We start from the raw sequence: 18,074 nt of genomic DNA, 5'->3' as shown, positions 1-18,074 counted from the left end.
CGGAAAGTGTGCGAGTGAGGACAAAGCACACTGGAAAGTCTCGTGGTGATGTGTGGGGGCAGTCAACAGTCCCTGTAAGTTGCCGGGGCGTTACACTCAACACACCCACACGCACAAAATCAACCCATAATCACCCTAACAGAAACCCAAGATCACCAAGATTACAGCCCAAAATAACCAACTCATCCTTACTATTGCTCTGGGTGATTGGAGTGGTGATGTGGCAGCGGCAAGCTGTATCGCCGAAAGCGAGTAACGAAAGGCACCGGCGAAACTCTGTGGGACGATGGTGGGACGGCTGACGGTGCTCGAGAGTGGAAGAATCCCAATCTTGGGTTGGGTGAGGGAGACGTGCGAATGTGGGAGGCTGGTCGTGGCCGGCAGTGCGAGGTTGTCAACGGTGCTTCAGCCGGTGTTGGTGGCCGGCGGATGGGAGGCAATGTTGCTGCCATCGCCAATCCAGAGGATGGATCTCGGGGGTAAGGGGCTTTTCCCTCTTACGCGTGAAGGTGGCTTGAAGGGCGAACATTGCACTGCAGCCAGCCCAACGTTTCGGTGGTGGTGGCTCAAGGCGGGGACAGCGCGGTGGCTGGCCGGTTGGTGGTGGTGCGATTTGCGGCTGCCGGTGGAGGTGAGAGCCCTTGGTGAGTGGCAGAGGGAGAGTGAGAGAGTGGTAGCTTTCGAAGTGGGTGGGAATGAGGGGGATAGGTTAGACCCCTTATTTTCTGAATTGGGGGGAGGCTTTGGGCTTTTAGGCCAAGCCCGAAAGCCAGAAGTTCACTTTTGCACCCCCATAGCTACTAACTGGCGCCCCCTGTATAATGGGTTCGAGCCCATTCGTTTTTCGCACCCCCATTTTTGCTGTGTAGCACCCCGGTTCATTTTGGACCTGGGCCCAAATCTGTCTTTAGAACTAATTTGGTTTGCACCCTTTTTTTATTTCCACACCCCTGGCCACTTGGGCTTAACCCCAATCAGTTTTCTAAAATTTAGTTTGTACACCTCTATTTTTCATTTTTACCACCCCTTTTCCTACTTGGGCTTAGGCCCAATATGTTATTAGAATTAAATTAGGATTGCACCCCTTTTTTTATTTATTTAAGCACTACCACTCCCTTTTTTTTATTTTATTTTGTCATTTAACTTTTAATGTATTTATTTTTATTTTATATTTTATTTAGTTATTTACCTATTTGGTTTATTTTATAAAAATCAAAAATACTAAAAATATGTTTTAAGGGGTCTAGCACATGTGTGATCGCACGCATCGTCCTTGTGCTAGAAAACCTTTTTCTTTTCTTTTACAAAAAAATTCAAAAAAAAAAACAAATAAAAATATTTTGAAAAGGTTCAAGCACACGTGCGACCGCTCGCGTAGGCCTTGTGTGGAAAACCTTTTCCTTCTCTTTTACAAAAATTAAAAATCAATTAAAAATATTTTGAAAAGGTTTAAGCACACGTGCGACCGCTCGCGTAGGCCTTGTGCTGAAAACCTTTTCTTTTACCAAAATTAAATAAAAATCTTTTCCTTTTCTTTTACCAAAATTAAAAGTTAAATAAAAATATTTTGAAAAGGTTTAAGCACACGTGCGACCGCTCGCGTAGGCCTTGTGCTAAAAAACCTTTTCTCTTTTATATAAAAATACCAAAAAAATATAAAATCTTCAAAAAATAAAAAACATCTTCAAACAACAATCTTTTAAAGAACTACGTAACCCTGATTTCTCAGTCCAACTGAGAATACGTAGGAGCAAGGTCAATCCTTGTCGGGCACAAAAAAATATTTCGTTTTCTTTAGTTTTATTTTTTAGGGGAAATTAAACATTTTGCAAACCATATTGAATTCGCGTATTTAATTAAAGGTACTGCCTTAGGGCAGGCGTTGTGGGGGTGCTAACACCTTCCCCACACGTAACCGACTCCCGAACCAGAATCTGGTTTTTTTTCGTAGACCGCCTTATCCTTTTTTATGGTTTTTTCCATAGTTTTCCAGAATAAACTATGGTGGCGACTCCAAATCTCATTTTTCCAAAACTTATTAATCATTTTTGGATCGTCGTCGTCCCGTCGCGATATTCTGGTTGCGACAACAGAGAAATGAACACTCTGATGAATCAAAAGGGAAAGCTATGCAAGGAAGATGGAACTGAAAAAATAGATCAAGCATATTTCAAAAGCATGGTTGGGTGTTTGATGTACCTTACAACAACTCGGCCTGACATCTTAAATGGTGTAAGCATTTTATCCCGATTTATGCATTCCCTAAGTGAAATGCATTTAAAGGCTGCAAAAGGGTGAAGAATTTAAGTTAACAAACTTTCAGTGGAAACTTTCACTTGGATGAAAGAAATAGTAGTTTGATAGAAAAAAGGGGTTCAACCCACCCTGAAGATGTTCCAACCCATTTTACTCAGGGCTTTTGGGGTCGAAGCTTTCAGCAAGCCCCCTATTAAGTAGGCCACTAAAATGGGGCCTAATTCTAAATAAGACTAGGGATGACCCATAGGTGGTGGATTAAAATGACACTTCTAATTATGACATCAGTCCCATCAATTCAAGTAACTTAAAACCAATGAATTCAATGAGCAATCACTGTAAGTACTTTCAATATCAAACAATACACATTTAACAGAATTTGCATCACTAGTTTCACATATTAAATTTATAAATTTCAAACCAAACCAATCATGTAACACAATATACTGAATCATTAGAAACATAAAAAGGAGTAGTTATGTCACATTACCTTACAAAAGATCCAACTGCTCTACAAGAGTTAAGATGACTTAAGAAACTCCATTTGCACCTACAACTTACAAAAACATGATCATAGTATACCGTTAGAACCAATGATTAAGAGAAAATCTTATAAAAGACTCATATGACATATGTAAAAGCACTACGAATCACATGCAAATGAAATGAGACAGACCAAAGAAAAAGTGTAGAAACTAACATACTTTTTTGTAGAAACTAATCAGGTTGACTTGACGCATCTCGCTGATGTGATCACTCACGCGGTTTCTGATCTTCAAACAAATCAATGTAAGAGAAGAACTCGTGGAGAAAAGTTAGAAAACTCTAAAAGAATGGTTTATAAAGAAATTGTGTGTGTTTGAAATAATGAAACTCTTTTATAACAAAATTATTTATAATGAAATCATTTAATATTAAAATAATTGAGTCTCGCTATTTTTAAATTACTAACATTTCTACAATATCATTTTATGGATCTTTACAAAAGAAATATACAACTTTACACTTACAAAATCGTATTAGGTCGCACAACTTCACCCAATCCCATAATATTTAAAAATCTATCATTTGGGTAATTACAAAAGCAAATTAACCCTTTGTTAGATAAAAAAATAAAAACGAGTGAGAAGTTTTACAATGGGAATTAGAGCAATTAAAAATTAAATGAAAATAAAAAAACTTTATTTAGCAGTATATTAGGTATCTAAATAAGGAAAATGGATTAAGTATTGGATGATGAATTTAATAAAGATGGATGATTATCCTAATGTAACTCGGTTATCCCCAATAGCTTTTGAGTGCTATACGAAAATACATTATCAATGATATATGATGAAGTAATATAAGAGAATATTATTAAAAGTGTTAGAATTATACAATCATTTATAGAAAAAACAATTTTACATAATTTCATTATGACGAAATAAAAAAAAAAATGTCAAAGCATAATGAGATATAATACAAATGAGTCAAAACTAGTGAGATATATAATAAGAGCGAAACACAAAAATAAGGATAAAGATATAACAAGTTTATTTTGTTTGAAAATATTGCATGGGACAGGAGAGAGGCATAGTCAGTGGAAAAAAGACGAACTAATAGTTTATTGTTGTATGTTATAGTTTGTCATATCTTATTTCTCCTAAACATGGACAAATTTCCTTTAGAGAACAATGTTTAACAAGTAAAATATTATTTTAATTATTGTCTAATTTCTCTAAAGATAAAATACATTTGTAATGTTGATATATATTTCAATCATGTCAGTTATGATCACCAACCCTAATCACAAATATAATCAATTGTATTTTTAGTGTTAGTGTATCTCATACTTATAACATTAAGTTAACAATGCAAAATAGGTTTCAGTTTAATTATGCTAATTTGAATCTTCAAACTAAAAATTGATTCCATTATCATCTTTATCTATGTCAAATATGATATTTGTTTTTTATCTTCATTCCCTTCGAGACTACAAAAATACATGGAATTATTGACAAAATTTTACCGACGAAAATAATTTCGTCGATAAATGATGCATTACCAACGGATTTTACCAACGCCAAAATCTTTCGATAAATCCGTCGGTAATGTATCTTACAATTATCGGCGCACAAAATCCATCGACAAATCAGTCGGTAATTATCGAAGAATATATTTCGTCGATATATCCGTCGGTAATGCATATTGTAGTTATCAATGGACAATATCCGTCGGTAAAAAAAGCGGCAAAATTCCCACCCATTTTTCCCTTTCTTTGTGCGAAGAAGACTATATTTTACTCTCTCACAAATGAGTTTCTTCATTTTTTCTTTACTCTCATCTCAAAAACATTTTTTCACTTCTCAACAACCATTTTTCTCTCTCGTGCAACCATTTTCCTACACTGCCACTACTGTCGTTGGAGAGCACCACCTTGTCGTTGGAGAGCACCACCATAGTTGTTGGAGAGTGTCACCGCTGCCATTGGAGAATGCCAACGTTGCCGCACCACTATTAAAAATGAAGAAAGTATGGATGCTCAAAAACTAATTAGGGATTTTTCCCAATTTTAGGGTTTCTAAAACAATTGGAGAACCTAGTTTAGTCTTTGATTTTGGTTTTGGAAGGAATTGAATTGTTGTTTTGGTTTAGGAATGAAGAAAGTTTGATAAAAAAAATTTGAAATATGAGGAAAAAAAGAAGGGGAAAGAGGAAGAAGATGAATCAGATCGGAATATTTATTGACGGACTTACCGACAGTTTTTTCCTTTGGTAATTATTGATGGATATTTCCTTCGGTAGTTATCGGCGGATTTTTACTTCGGTAATTATCGACGGATTATGTGGCAATTACCGACAAATTTTTCCTTCGATAATTACCGACAATCATAATAGTCCGTCGGTAAATACTACTGACAATGTTATTACTGACGAAGTTATGACCGTCAGTAATCTATCGAAAAAATATCATTATCGATGAATTTTGAAAATTTTCGACAGATTTCGACCTTCAGTAATTCCATGTATTTTTGTAATATTTATACTCATGTTCATATCTATTTTTCATTTATCTCACATGTTAATCAAATATTTTTCTTAAAAACTTTCATGACAGATATAACATTTAATAGTTTGTACAAAATGTTGAAGGAAAAATACCTCAACGATTAAGTAAACTTGATATATATTAAATGTTAAAAAAATATATAAAATTTTGTAAGAGAAAGTACTTCTTTAGTTAAATCGTTTGAATAAAACCACACGAAAACAAAAATAATTGAAGTTATAAGAATTTGAGTGAATTGGATAATATTGAATGAGTAAAAGAAAATTGAGAAAAAAAACAGATAATTATGTAACAAAATATTATTTTTAATGAAACGAAACAAATGACCAAAGAGAAAAATGAAACAGAGGTTTATAGGTTCCTAAAGAAATTTAATATGTATGTGGTAAATATGTATATATTTATTTTTATTCTTACACCTAACTTAAGAAATAGGATATTAACCATATTCATATATAATCAATATATAGAATTTTGTTGAAAAAAAAAGAAGAAATGAGCTTGACAAATTATGCATGATAAATTTCTCATGCATACTCATCTCAACAAACTACTTTACATGTTAAAATATTCTTAAAAAAGAGGAGACAGTATAATTTAGATATTGTATTAATTACAATATCATACAAAATAAACATTTGTATTTTACTTGCTAAAATACTAGTTAGTTAATAACACACATTTTGTCTTCATTATCTATCATATTAAAATTAAACAACAATTATCTATAACTTGTGAAAATACATGTGTTGCATGCACGTATTATTTATTATTATTTTTTCCAATAATAAAATTATTGTTATTATTATTATTATGAAATTAAATATAAATATTTGTTATAAATTTTATTGTAAATAGTTTCTATTTATTTTACAAGTATTTTTATAATTAAAAAATGGTTGAGTTTTAAAAAATGGATAAATTTGATAAAAGAACCTTTTATTTAAAAGGTAAATTCGAAATATATATATATATATATATATATATATATATATATATATACTATAATAGATTTTTAATTAATAACTCTAAAATAAAGAAATCCAATTCATATTTCTTTAGAAGCCGTTTGATAAAAAACAACATTAATAGAAACAATTTTCTCGAAATGATAGTCAAATTATTTGCAGAAGGTCTCGATAACACATCTAAGTTAAAAAAAAAAGGTTTCACTCTAAAAATATCTTGTTATTTTTATTGCAGCGGTAAAATGGGTCACAAATTTACGGAATAATCCGGTTTACCACGGGTTTAGGCTGGGTTGGTTTGAAAAAAAAACATATTTTCTTATACAGATCAGATTTTAACTCGGTTCATTTGAACCTGACTTATACGGGTTGAATCCGTGGTGGGTCTAGTTGACCCACCGACCCACATACTTAATTTTATTTTATTAAAATTTAATTTTAATTTTATAAAAAAATATTTAATTTTTTTTGCTTAAAAAAATTATTGAAGTTCTCTATTTTAAAAATTAATTAAACATGAGAGTGAAATTTGAGGGTAAAATTTGTTTAGGTTTGAATTATACAAAATTTGTAATTTCTATTTTTTTTTTTTTAAAATGTAATTAAGTGGGACAATGAACCAACCCGTTTACACACCAACTTGTGCTGGATCAGATCAGGTTCAAAATTTTTTGATTATAAGTCAAGTTAGGTTGGCTCACTAAATGACCAACTCGTGATGGACGAGATTGGATCAGACTGGGTTGTCCGTTTTGACAACTCTAATTTTTATTAAACTAGTGATAATATATTAAAAAGTAATAATAATAAATTATTTTTATAATTTTTATTTAAATATTTTTCATGCTTTTGGATTCAGCCAAACTTAACCTAAGGATTAGCCTAAATTCTTGTCCAGTTCGACACGTCACGCGAACACAAACTTAAAAATGTCACCCAACAGAATCTGAAAACAACGGAAACGGAAGAACTTTAACGTTTTAGTCAAAAGGAGATTTCAAAATAGATTATGGCTAAGAACCTATATAAACACTATTTACTTTTGTTACATATTTAACAGAAAAAACATGTTCGAGATTACTATTTATAATTTATTTTAAGAAACCGAAGTTGTTATTTATATTAAGATTGTAATTAAAAATTTAACTGAATTAATTATTTCGTTTGAATAGCTACTTCACTATTTAAATATTTTAAAAAGTAAAAATTAAAAGTCAAAATACATTGATTCCTTAGAAAAAGGAAACTAAAGTGGTGTATACCACTTTTAAATAAGCTCTTATTGAACTAAATTTAAATCACGTGTTTTCACATGTGTACATCATTACATTTTTATTACATTAACATACTACGATTCGAAAAATATAATTTAAATTTTGTTATTTATATAACTTTACTATTTATGTAATTATATAATTATATGATTTGATTATTTTTACGAGTAATCAATTAAAAAAATGAAAATAATATAATTTAAAAAATGTATAATTTTATGAGAATAGTATTAAAAAAATTACGCGGTGACTATTTTCTTAAAAAAATATTTAATTATTTATTTTATTAAATAACAGAGTAAATTATCTTTTTTATTTATTAAAGAATACGATTTTCAATTTAAAAATGATATAAAAGGAAATTAGCGAATAGTATATCCATTCTCTTTATATTAGTGTAAAATAGGCATGCCGTCTATATATTTAAGGAAAAAAATGTTGATAATAATAGCCATGTATAAAGATTAATAAATGATTACTGATATTAGATATTTATTTAATGGAAAAATATAATTAAAGTAAAATAGAAGCATTAAATATATATCTTCTTCATATATTATCATAAATTTATATTTTAATTTTAAAATAAAATTAAGAATAAAATAAAAATATATATACCAAAGGAAGAATAGTTTATGTATTGTTATAGGTGTAACTTACTTCGTGTCTCGTAATGTTTTGAGCAAAAAACGGAAAACAGAAAAGAAACATATTCTATATGTTCCCTCCAGATCCATGAGATAGAAACTGATTTCCCCCCAAATCTTTATCGCCCAAAATTTCAACTGGCAGTAATGCGCCCCGTTTCCTTTATCCCCAATTCCCAAAACCCTATCCAATAGATCTCACCAACTCAACTCGATTCTATCCAGATGGAGTCCACCGTCATGGACTGCAGTCCTTCCTCCAGTGCCGCCCCGCCCCGCCGCAGTGGTCGCCGGAAGCTGGTTCAATCGACGCTCTTCCCTCTCAAGCCACCGGAGCCCGTTGAGAAGAAGGACAAAGAGGACGAACTCGACGAGGATTACTCTGAGGCTAAGAATAACAAGAAGAGGAAGAGGTCCAAGGCAAAAGCCACTCCTCCGATCGACGAGGATTACTCTGAGGCTGAGAATAACAAGAAGAGGAAGATGTCCAAGGCAAAAGCCACTCCTCCGAAAAAAGGTTCTTCTAAGGTAGTTCCTTATTCTCTTATTTTCTCATTATAAAGCTTTAATTTATTTTTCTTTGAAAGCTTTACTTGTGAAATCTATAAGCTTTATTCTTCGTGCTTAATAATGTCATGGCGAAATTAAATTGTTTCTGGATACGTTGACATGCATTGAGGGCAGAGAATCGAGGGCTTCAGTTTCTGATTGTGGTTTTTGGTATTGTTATTTTTCCTCTACAAGCAGCGTCCCACGCCAAAGAAAAAAGCAACGGCTAATGGCACTAACGGGTCAACTTCGAAGCAGGTGTTGGCTAATTCCGATCAGGTTAAGGCACCTGTGTTTGATTTGTTTCTAGAGGCAAAATTGGCTGCTGAGGTTAGTGTGTTTGGTTTTGCTGTCTATAATAGCTTAATCATTCGCTCTCGTGTGCTTTGAATTGTTTGAAATTATAAAATTAGGAGAAACATGTGAATGCTCTAAATATAAAAAGACACTGGCCAGAAACTTTCCTAGAATTGTTGCTTTAACTTCAGTTTCACATTTTCATTGTCAATAAACTGTAACAGTACAATCTTTGATATTTGTGTTATTTGAAACTTTTCTTTAACCAGGAAGATTCGAGGATATATGCAGGACGTCAGGTACATCCGTTTTTTTCATTATGGAAGGAGGGAAAAAAAGTTCATGATGTGAATGAATCCGGAAGTAATTTACCAACAACTAAGAGTAAGCATAAAAGGACAACTTGCGGCCCTATTCATGTATTTGAAAATGTTAAGGTATGTTACTTTTGGCTGGGAACCTGGAGTTGCTATTGCTTTGGTTTGATGTGATAAAAGGAGTGTTAAATATATGTATTTTGTTTTGGTTTTGAATTCTGTAGCATCATATTATTGAGTTAGGTGTAAAATTTGTTCATGCAGGATGATACGTCATCAGTTGACTGGAGAAACTGGACTTTTATGGAAAATATCACCTCTATGAACTATGGTCAAGGGAGTGTAAATTCATCTGTTTTAGAGGGTTCTGTTGAATCCTTAAATTTTGATAAGCTTCACAGTTTTTTGAATCCATCAGGCATTTCAATTTCTCAGAATGCCTTATCACCATCAAACCCATCTTCACTAGCAGAACAATCAGCATGTCTGACGTGTGGAAATGCTGAACTGGTATATCATTTCTTCTTTATTTTTAGTGAATCACTTCTGTAGCTTTGTCACCAGTTACATACTCTCTATGCATAGCTGTAGTATGTTGGTAATCCACTAAAACTAATTTAGAGGAGGAAAGGTACTTTCTTCTTTGTCTAAATTTGTTGTTGACTGTTGGCAAAAAATTGTTAAGGACACGGAGGTGGATGAATCTGTTACTCCAACTGTGCAAGCTGGCATTTTTAGAAAGTCTAAAGATACCGAACCACTGAATAGATTTCTTCAAGAAAGGTGAGCAGAGGCATGACACATGACTGTACATTTGTAAATTCTAAGTAATTCCTCTTGCTGCACTTTATCTCCAGCATTAAATAAAAGCTGGAATAGTTTTTGGATGAAATATGTATAAAGTGCTTCAAAACAATATAGTAAAGAGATATTTTAGTAAATAAATGTTTGAAGGTTGAAAAAATTTGAGGGAAAATTCATTTATTTTATACTAGTGTATCACCTCCTGTTCATCTGATTTTATATTGAGTAGTAAGATGAAGTATAAGGTAAATGTAAAGATGTGTGTGTGTGTGTGTGTGTATACTCACACACACAAGGACTTGTGAGAATCATAATAAATTTAATGGTTGATAGTCATGTATACAGTTGGCTATTTGTTTTGTCAAATTTGTCTAAATTTAAGCCTAATATTTCTCTATCTCTGTCAGAGCTAAAAGGCCATCTTTATTATTGAATCAAAGTAGTTGCTAGAAGCTCACATAATGAGAGTCATAAAATTGCTTGTTCCATATAAATCCCAAATTGCTAGAGAAGTAACTTATTTCATAAACTAATCTCCTGACTAATGCTAAGTTACAATGGAAAGTTTTGCAATTGTCCCCCTATGTCTTTATCTTTTCCACTGGTGAGGCTATGACTGTTTTTTGGTTCCAATCAAGAGAATCTTTTGTCTAGGAAGTTACCTGTCCTAACTGATTGATTGACTTATTTGGGATTATATTGTGGCTTAAGGAAAAATGATTTCTGATAGGTTTTGGTGTCCATTCTGATAGTCAGGGTTTCCTGATGACAGCAATTATTTCTGCACTCTTGGCTCTCTTTCTCCTAGCCTACTGTCTTGTATACTTGTGATCTTTGGGCCGTTAAGCTCTGGGATTTATCAAATGTAAATGACAAAATAATTATACTCTTGCTTTTTTAAAAAAAAAAAAAACTGATTTCATTTTTCAGTTCAACATGTTTAAGACATATGTAGGAAGTTTCTTCTTTTTAGTGAATTTGACCTTGTATTCTGCCATCTGCATTGCAGTATGAGATCATACTACCGTAGCTGTTTAGATTTGGAGGAGTGCCATTTATGGACATACAAATATAAGCCAACGAAGGCTGTTGAGGTAACTTTTAAAAATGTTAAGGTTGCATGCCTTTTAAATTTTATGATCTGAATTTCTGCACTTTTTGTTGTGAATTTAGGTATGCGGGAATGATGAATCTGTTAATTTCTTGAGTGACTGGCTACATCGTTGGCATGAAAGGCAATATAAAAGCAGGAAGGATAATACTGACACTGATAAAAGTGGCATGCAAGATGTTGAAGATGACGATGATGATTACAAATGTTCTTATAGTGACTGTGATTCAGAAGATATGAATGAGAAGAATTCCCTGAAAAATGTTCTTTTAATTACAGGACCAATTGGGGTGTGTAAATCTACACCAAAACTTCTCATTTAATCTACATCACCTATGACCTCATTTATGCATACCCGCATACCCTACTGGCGACTAGTATTCTGTAATATAATGGTCAGTTTCTGAAATTAATATTAAAATTTTAAAATATGAATTTAGGATAAGTACTGGGACTTATGGATTTTTCAAATAGAGCTTATTTCAAATCAAGATGCTAATGCACTACTGATTATTGAACTCAATATAGAACCATGGGAAAGTGGAATTTAGAGGATAATAAAACTTAAAGGTAATAACAACCATGGGTACATTAATCCTAAGATATTTGATAACATGGTTGAAAAATGTTATTCTGAACAGAATAGAGACTGACAATTTTTATATTCCTCTTACTTGTAAGCCACCAGAGCAAACTAGATATGGCTCGTTTCATATTCTGTTCAAAATTTCAGGAATGAATAGAAGCTTGTGAATTTCTCTGTGCCTTATTGATTACTAAGTCACAACTCTCTGCATGCACTTGTACCATTTCTACTACTAGTGTTATGTTACGGTTATTACTTACTAATGATCTTTTACCTCGCCAAGGTTAATCTGGCAATAACCAAGTCCCTATTTTCTTTTTAGTTATTGATTTTTGAACCTCTGTCTCTATTTTGCCTTTTTAGCAATAAATTTCTCCGTCTCTATTTTTGAACTTGTGTATGGTCATAATAATTAGAAAAAAATCATTATGTTAATTTTCTGAGTTCTATTAATAGTATCATGGACTCAGGAATGTTGATCTTTATTTTTCATGGTAATTCAACACAAGTTATTTGCATAACATCTAAAACGTTACTATCCAGCCTTCTACATGCTTCTTTCTCTGGATAACTTTATCATAATTGCAATGCATTATCATTATTTCACTTTATCTAGAACCATGCTCATTTCCTGCATAAGCACTTCCTGTTCAAGTTGTTAGCTAAATATAAGTTTGATGTTGCAGAGTGGCAAGTCTTCAGCAGTCCATGCTTGTGCCAAAGAGCAAGGGTTTGTTATTTTAGAGGTATCTCAGTTTTTTAACACATTTAGTTAATTTATGCTTTTAAACTGATATACGTTGTGGTAATAATATTCATTGATGGATCTCATGGTCTTGTAAATAGCCACCTTAAAATTTTCTTACAAGCAATACTCAATATCATGCACAGTAACTATTTACCCAGATTTGAATTTAGCCGGATGAAAGTTTGCTGTCTGCTCTGAAGATTGAATTTGAGCTTTGTCTTTCCTGCCCAATGAGAAGAATGATAGTCTGAAGATGGCAATTTTTGGTTTAAAACAATGAGAAGAAATGGTGGAAACAATTTCTTGTATTGCCCGTTGCAAGTCTAGGCTTCATATCTAGTTATTGAGAAACAGATGTGCCCGATATATTTATTCCCCTTAGAACATCTAAATAAAGATTGATTCTCCTTGTCATATATCTGTCTTTTCAACCATGAATATGGCCAAACTTAATTACGGTTCATGTTGTCTTAACAGTTCAATTCATCACATTCTACAAATGGGACTGCTATCAGGAACTTGGAACATTCTCTTAATTCACTTGGGTTCAAAAGGTTTGCTAATTTATTCTAACAAAGCTAGCTGATAACTTCCAATCTTCCGGAGCTATTCAATTTTAACTAACTGTAAATGTCTCACAGTTACTTTCACTTTTTTGCAATATCGTTGGATTAGTTGAGTGTTATAATTTTTAGTAGCATTTCAAATTTCTTAGAAATGGATAGCCTATTGAACATAAATATGGATGCCTTCGTTCAACTGTTATTGATCAACAATACTGTATGCCAGGTTGCAAAAAGCAGTCTGTCATTAGTTAGGATTCAAGAGTATAGTAGTGTGATCCAGTGAGGGTCAGAGTAAAATTTTGATGTTAAAGAAGTGAGTAGAATTGTTAAACAACTATGAACTAAGCAAGGGATAGTCGTGTTGGAGTCCCTAGAGATCTGGGGTTCTAGGCTTTTGATGTGGGGACTAGAGTTGTGTAAAATAACTTGCTTACCGAACTTTTTTCATGTAACCCAATGTAAATGATTACAATGGAGACATTTGTTTTCCAGAAGCCTAGAACATGTTCTGTAATCAATTACAATGTAAAGTTTAACCCATTAACATATTTTAAAATCATCTCTTAGCCACGAAATAATTTCTTTATTTACAGAAACCGACTATATTGATTTTAAGGGTATGTGTGAACAAACATCTCCATAAAAACTTATGGGAGAGAAAAATATGTGGAGTAAAGTGAAATTGACTTTATCATCTTAAAGTTAGCTTATGTGGAAGTCAAAAATGGAAAGAAGAAGCTACGAGAGTCGTTATAAATTAGCTTGTGCATAAGCTAATTTTAACTTTTGAAAGTCAAATTTAGGTTTTCTTTTTGTTTCTATTGGAAGTTCCTGTGAATAAGTTTGTCCAAACAGACCCTAAAATTTCTTTCTTAATCTTAATAAAGTCTTTTTCAAATCTCCTTGTTGTAAGCTACCTCAACATAGTCTTCAAGTTTGGCGCTGTGAGAAGCCAAGACAATTCTTGAAGACTTGTAATTTTTGCTTCACTTGTCATTCTCTGCGTTCATATACAAAAACTGGTTCTTCCCTTCAAGCTAAAACCTCTTCCTGATATTGATTGAAATTCACTATTACATGATTTGCCTTGATTCAGTTGCATTGAAGTAAAATCAAGTTACTCCATCATAGAAGCTTCTATGAACCTGTTTTATGATAATATTTGAGGTGTATATATTTCAGCCAATCAGGAAGCACTGCAAGTTCACATAAGATCTCTCCAAAATCGGCTCAAGCTCTGGCTATGCTCAGTGGTAAAGCTGCTGATGAGGTGAATGGAGTGGATGAACTGATAACCATATCCGATGATGAGGCTCGTAGCCATAGTGGATCAACATTAAAGTTACATGGTGAAAATAATGATACTGAAAAATATAAAATCCATCGTCTAGTTCTAGTTGAGGATGTGGACATCCTTTTTGCCGAAGATCGTGGATGTATTGCTGCCATACAACAGATTGCTGAGACATCAAAGGGGCCAATTATATTGACCAGTAATAGTAAGACAACATGGTTAGAATGATGCATTTTTGCTTAAATCAGGTTTTCTCAGATGTTTATATTTATGGAGACATATTGATGTAAATTAGGTGATAATCCTGGTCTGCGACATAAGTTTGACATGCTCCATGTTCCATTCGTGTTGCCATCACCAAAGGAATTGCTTTGCCATTTGTACAGTGTATGTTTTTCAGTTTATGTTCTCAGGTAATAAAAGAAATTTGTCCAAATTTATATTAATGTTATGTGAATTACCTGTAGGTTTGTCTCACTGAAGGAGTCAACATCCATCCTCTTTTACTAGAGAAGTTTATACATTCTTGTGATGGAGATATCCGAAAAATCATTATGCATCTTCAATTCTGGTTTCAGAGTAAAATATTTAAAAAAGGTATACCTCAGCATTTGGTTCATTTCTGTGTTTCTAGACCATATTATTTCGTTGGAGGTAGGTTGTAGTATAGTATGTACATGTCAAAGCAAAGCAAATATTTGCTATATGTATTTATTGACTTTGGAAGCTACATTAAAAGCAGTGAAATTAATTGAACACTATTTATTACCAAGACCGATTAATTTTGTTTGTTTAATTATTGATTGATTTGTCTTCTCTCGTGTAGTCATCACGAACTTTGTTTTTAAATCATGACCATCACGTGATCATTATTCACCGCCGCCCCATTTTCATCTTTATGTTTCTTTTGTTGTTGGGGAAGTTGCTTTTTAGTTAACATTATTTAAAAGTGTAGAATACTTAAGAATGTCTGTTGTTGTCATCTAGTATTTCAGCACAATAATCTGTTTTTAATCTTGCGAGTGAATAGTAGTTTTCTCCTTTTCTTTTTCACTCCCTGTTTCTTTAACTATTTTGACATGTTGATAGATCCCCCCTAAAAGCTGTTTTTTGTTATTATATTTGTGCGTAGGAATTAATATTGGAATATGATGCAGTTTGTAATTCCCATTTATCTTCTTGCCATTGTATTGATTTACAAAACCTTATGATTTCCCCCCGTTACTGTACAGATGAAAAGGCACAGACAGGTTACGGCTCACTTCCATTTGATCTTGAGCTTGCCCATGAGATTCTTCCGAAGATGATGCCCTGGGATTTCCCCTCAGTGATTTCCGATCTAATTGAGAACAAAATAGCTAAACAAATAAATATAATGGAAGAAAACTCCAAAGAGTTGGTTACAGAAAAGCTTCACATAAGTGAACGGCATAAAGATTTAAATGTGAATTATACGGAGACTGATGATATAGAGGCCATGAAGGCGGAGATGATTAATAGGAATGGATTGTTGACGGATTACTTTGAGCTTGAAATTCAACGTAGCACTATTTCTGAGTTTTCCAATTCATCTGGTTCCCCACTTGCATCCTCTAGGCATGGTCGAAGGAAACTTGTAGTCATGTCCTCTGACTCTGAGGATGACAATTCAAATTGTGGATATCCTGTAGACTCCCACGATGAAGCTAATACGAGGCAACTGATGAAAGAAAATAATGGTTGTCCATCAGAATTTCTATTAAATGGAAACTACCCGGACACATCAGTCGATAGACTAGTTTGTTCCGATTTGGAGCACTCAGAGGACGAAGATTTTAAATATTTAGAAATGGCTGATGGTGCATACTTGAATGAAACATGTAAATCACTAGATGTATCATGTGTGCCAGAATCAACGTTTGTTCCTGAAACTGAAATTGAAAACGGAACAGAGACATTGTCTGGAGCAGTGTCTTCTGGTCCTGCTCTCCCTTTTGTTAGTCTTCCAGAAGTATCTGTAAATAATGAGTTGAAACCATTCAATTTCAATGTTCGTAGGCGCTTAACAAAATTGTCACAGAATCCAGATTTGTTGGCGGATACTGAAATTCCAGATCATTCTTTTCAAGGGGTTCTACCTGATGTTCAAGATGAACATACGGAGACACTTGTTAAAGTGATGGATGAATGCAGTCGAATGGATTTCAAACCAAAGCCAACATTGTGGCAGTCCAATCCATTAGACGAGACAGAAAAGATACAAAACGTGTGGAGAGATCTCCGTGATTGCCGAGTCGATTTAAGACAGCATTCTATCTCAGAAGAGCTTGGTGTTCTTCATGTTGTTAAACTTGCTAGTGGACTGTGCAATCTAATTTCAGATGCTGACTTGTTTCCTAAATGGGTGAGTGTCTTTTTCAGCTGAAAATAAAACTTTGAAGTTTTTCTTACCTTTTGTATTTGGCACTAAACTATGATAATATATGCATATGCAGGATAGAATGGAACCTTCAATGTTCCTTTCTAACGAAGCTGCATCACATGATTATTGTGAACAAATGATGTCCACTGTGGCTGAGCATGGGTTTTGCTTTTACGCTAAGCTTATAGCAGATGAAGGATCAAAGTTGGGTTGTGCAAATTGTGCTGATATTACTTCTGAGATGTTGGCTTCCTCCACTGATATTATGGCATTGGGGAAATTATCCCGACATGATCTCTCGAAAATGAAGGCTTTCCGTAATGGAAATGAAGTAGAGTGGAAGACCCAAATAAATAATATGCAAAAGAGGTATTTCACCTTGCCTTTAGTAATGTTCAGTTCCTCTTGTGCAAATTTTCTCGTTATTGTTTAAAAATATTTCTTTCCGTGTTATCAAACCTTACTCTGGGAACCTTTAATACCAGTGAAAAGAAAAGATCTCTAATCGAGGTCATCCAATCCATTGCTCCTCCAAAAACATCCTTGGCATTAAAAGGTTATGCATTCAACGAATATCTATCTTCACTACGCCATATTTCTAGGTCTGAAGCTTTCCGTATTTCACAAGTGGTCGAAAAGAAGAGAGGAGGAAGGTAAATGTTGAGCAATTCAGTTTAGCCTTTTGATTTAATCCAAGAACAAGGTTTTCTTGAATAGTTGCTCAACTACGTTTTCAATGCAGGGTACGGGGCGTTCACCATTACTTGAGCACAAATACCAAGTTGTCTCCAGAAGAAATATCTTTGGTGACCGATGGTGATCCCTATAGAAAAATTTCTTCCCAACATACAACATAGGAGGCAATTTATAACTTCTGTATAGGTTTAATACTGCACAAAACGCCAGCTAGAAGAGCGTTTTGACGTTTGACATAGGATAGGTTCATGCAATTTGTTCTTGCCTACGATTATTTTTAGGGGCTGAGGTTGTAAATTGAACTTGAGTGTCAAGAGAGCAGAAGAGAAAGGATGGGTTAACCCATTTATGAAAAATGATTTTTCATCTTTTCAAAGCATAAATTAATTTCTGTACGAGGGAAAAAGTGCATACGGTTAGGATGATGTAGTTTTGTATTAGAGATCCGTATTTACATCCCATGTTTATTTATTAATTCAGTACAAGTTTTTGTATGCGAGAACTATGATTC

The 18,074-nt window shown here is 33.4% G+C and overlaps 1 protein-coding gene across 2 annotated transcripts; it reads left to right on the top strand.

Moving 5' to 3' along the window:
• Nucleotides 1–8,206: 8,206 nt before the first annotated feature.
• Nucleotides 8,207–18,057, top strand: LOC106762275. Of its 2 annotated transcripts, none has more exons than XM_022780643.1 (16): nt 8,207–8,722; nt 8,939–9,073; nt 9,310–9,477; nt 9,622–9,867; nt 10,043–10,140; nt 11,171–11,255; nt 11,335–11,562; nt 12,545–12,604; nt 13,084–13,160; nt 14,355–14,671; nt 14,762–14,853; nt 14,934–15,063; nt 15,699–16,849; nt 16,941–17,236; nt 17,353–17,520; nt 17,610–18,057. In XM_022780643.1, exons 1-16 carry the CDS (start codon nt 8,420–8,422, stop codon nt 17,722–17,724), a joined length of 3,669 nt encoding a protein of 1,222 aa, XP_022636364.1. In that variant the 5' UTR covers nt 8,207–8,419; the 3' UTR covers nt 17,725–18,057. The 2 variants fall into 2 exon arrangements, with proteins under 2 accessions (XP_022636364.1, XP_014501576.1); XM_014646090.2 differs by having other exon boundaries at nt 8,208–8,722; nt 8,942–9,073.
• The last annotated feature ends 17 nt before the right edge of the window (nt 18,058–18,074 follow it).

The sequence above is a fragment of the Vigna radiata genome, chromosome 5 (genome assembly GCF_000741045.1).
Source record: "Vigna radiata var. radiata cultivar VC1973A chromosome 5, Vradiata_ver6, whole genome shotgun sequence".
Lineage (NCBI taxonomy): Eukaryota > Viridiplantae > Streptophyta > Magnoliopsida > Fabales > Fabaceae > Vigna > Vigna radiata.
Note: the sequence above shows the minus strand (reverse complement) of the source record. Positions and strands in the feature narration are given on the sequence as shown.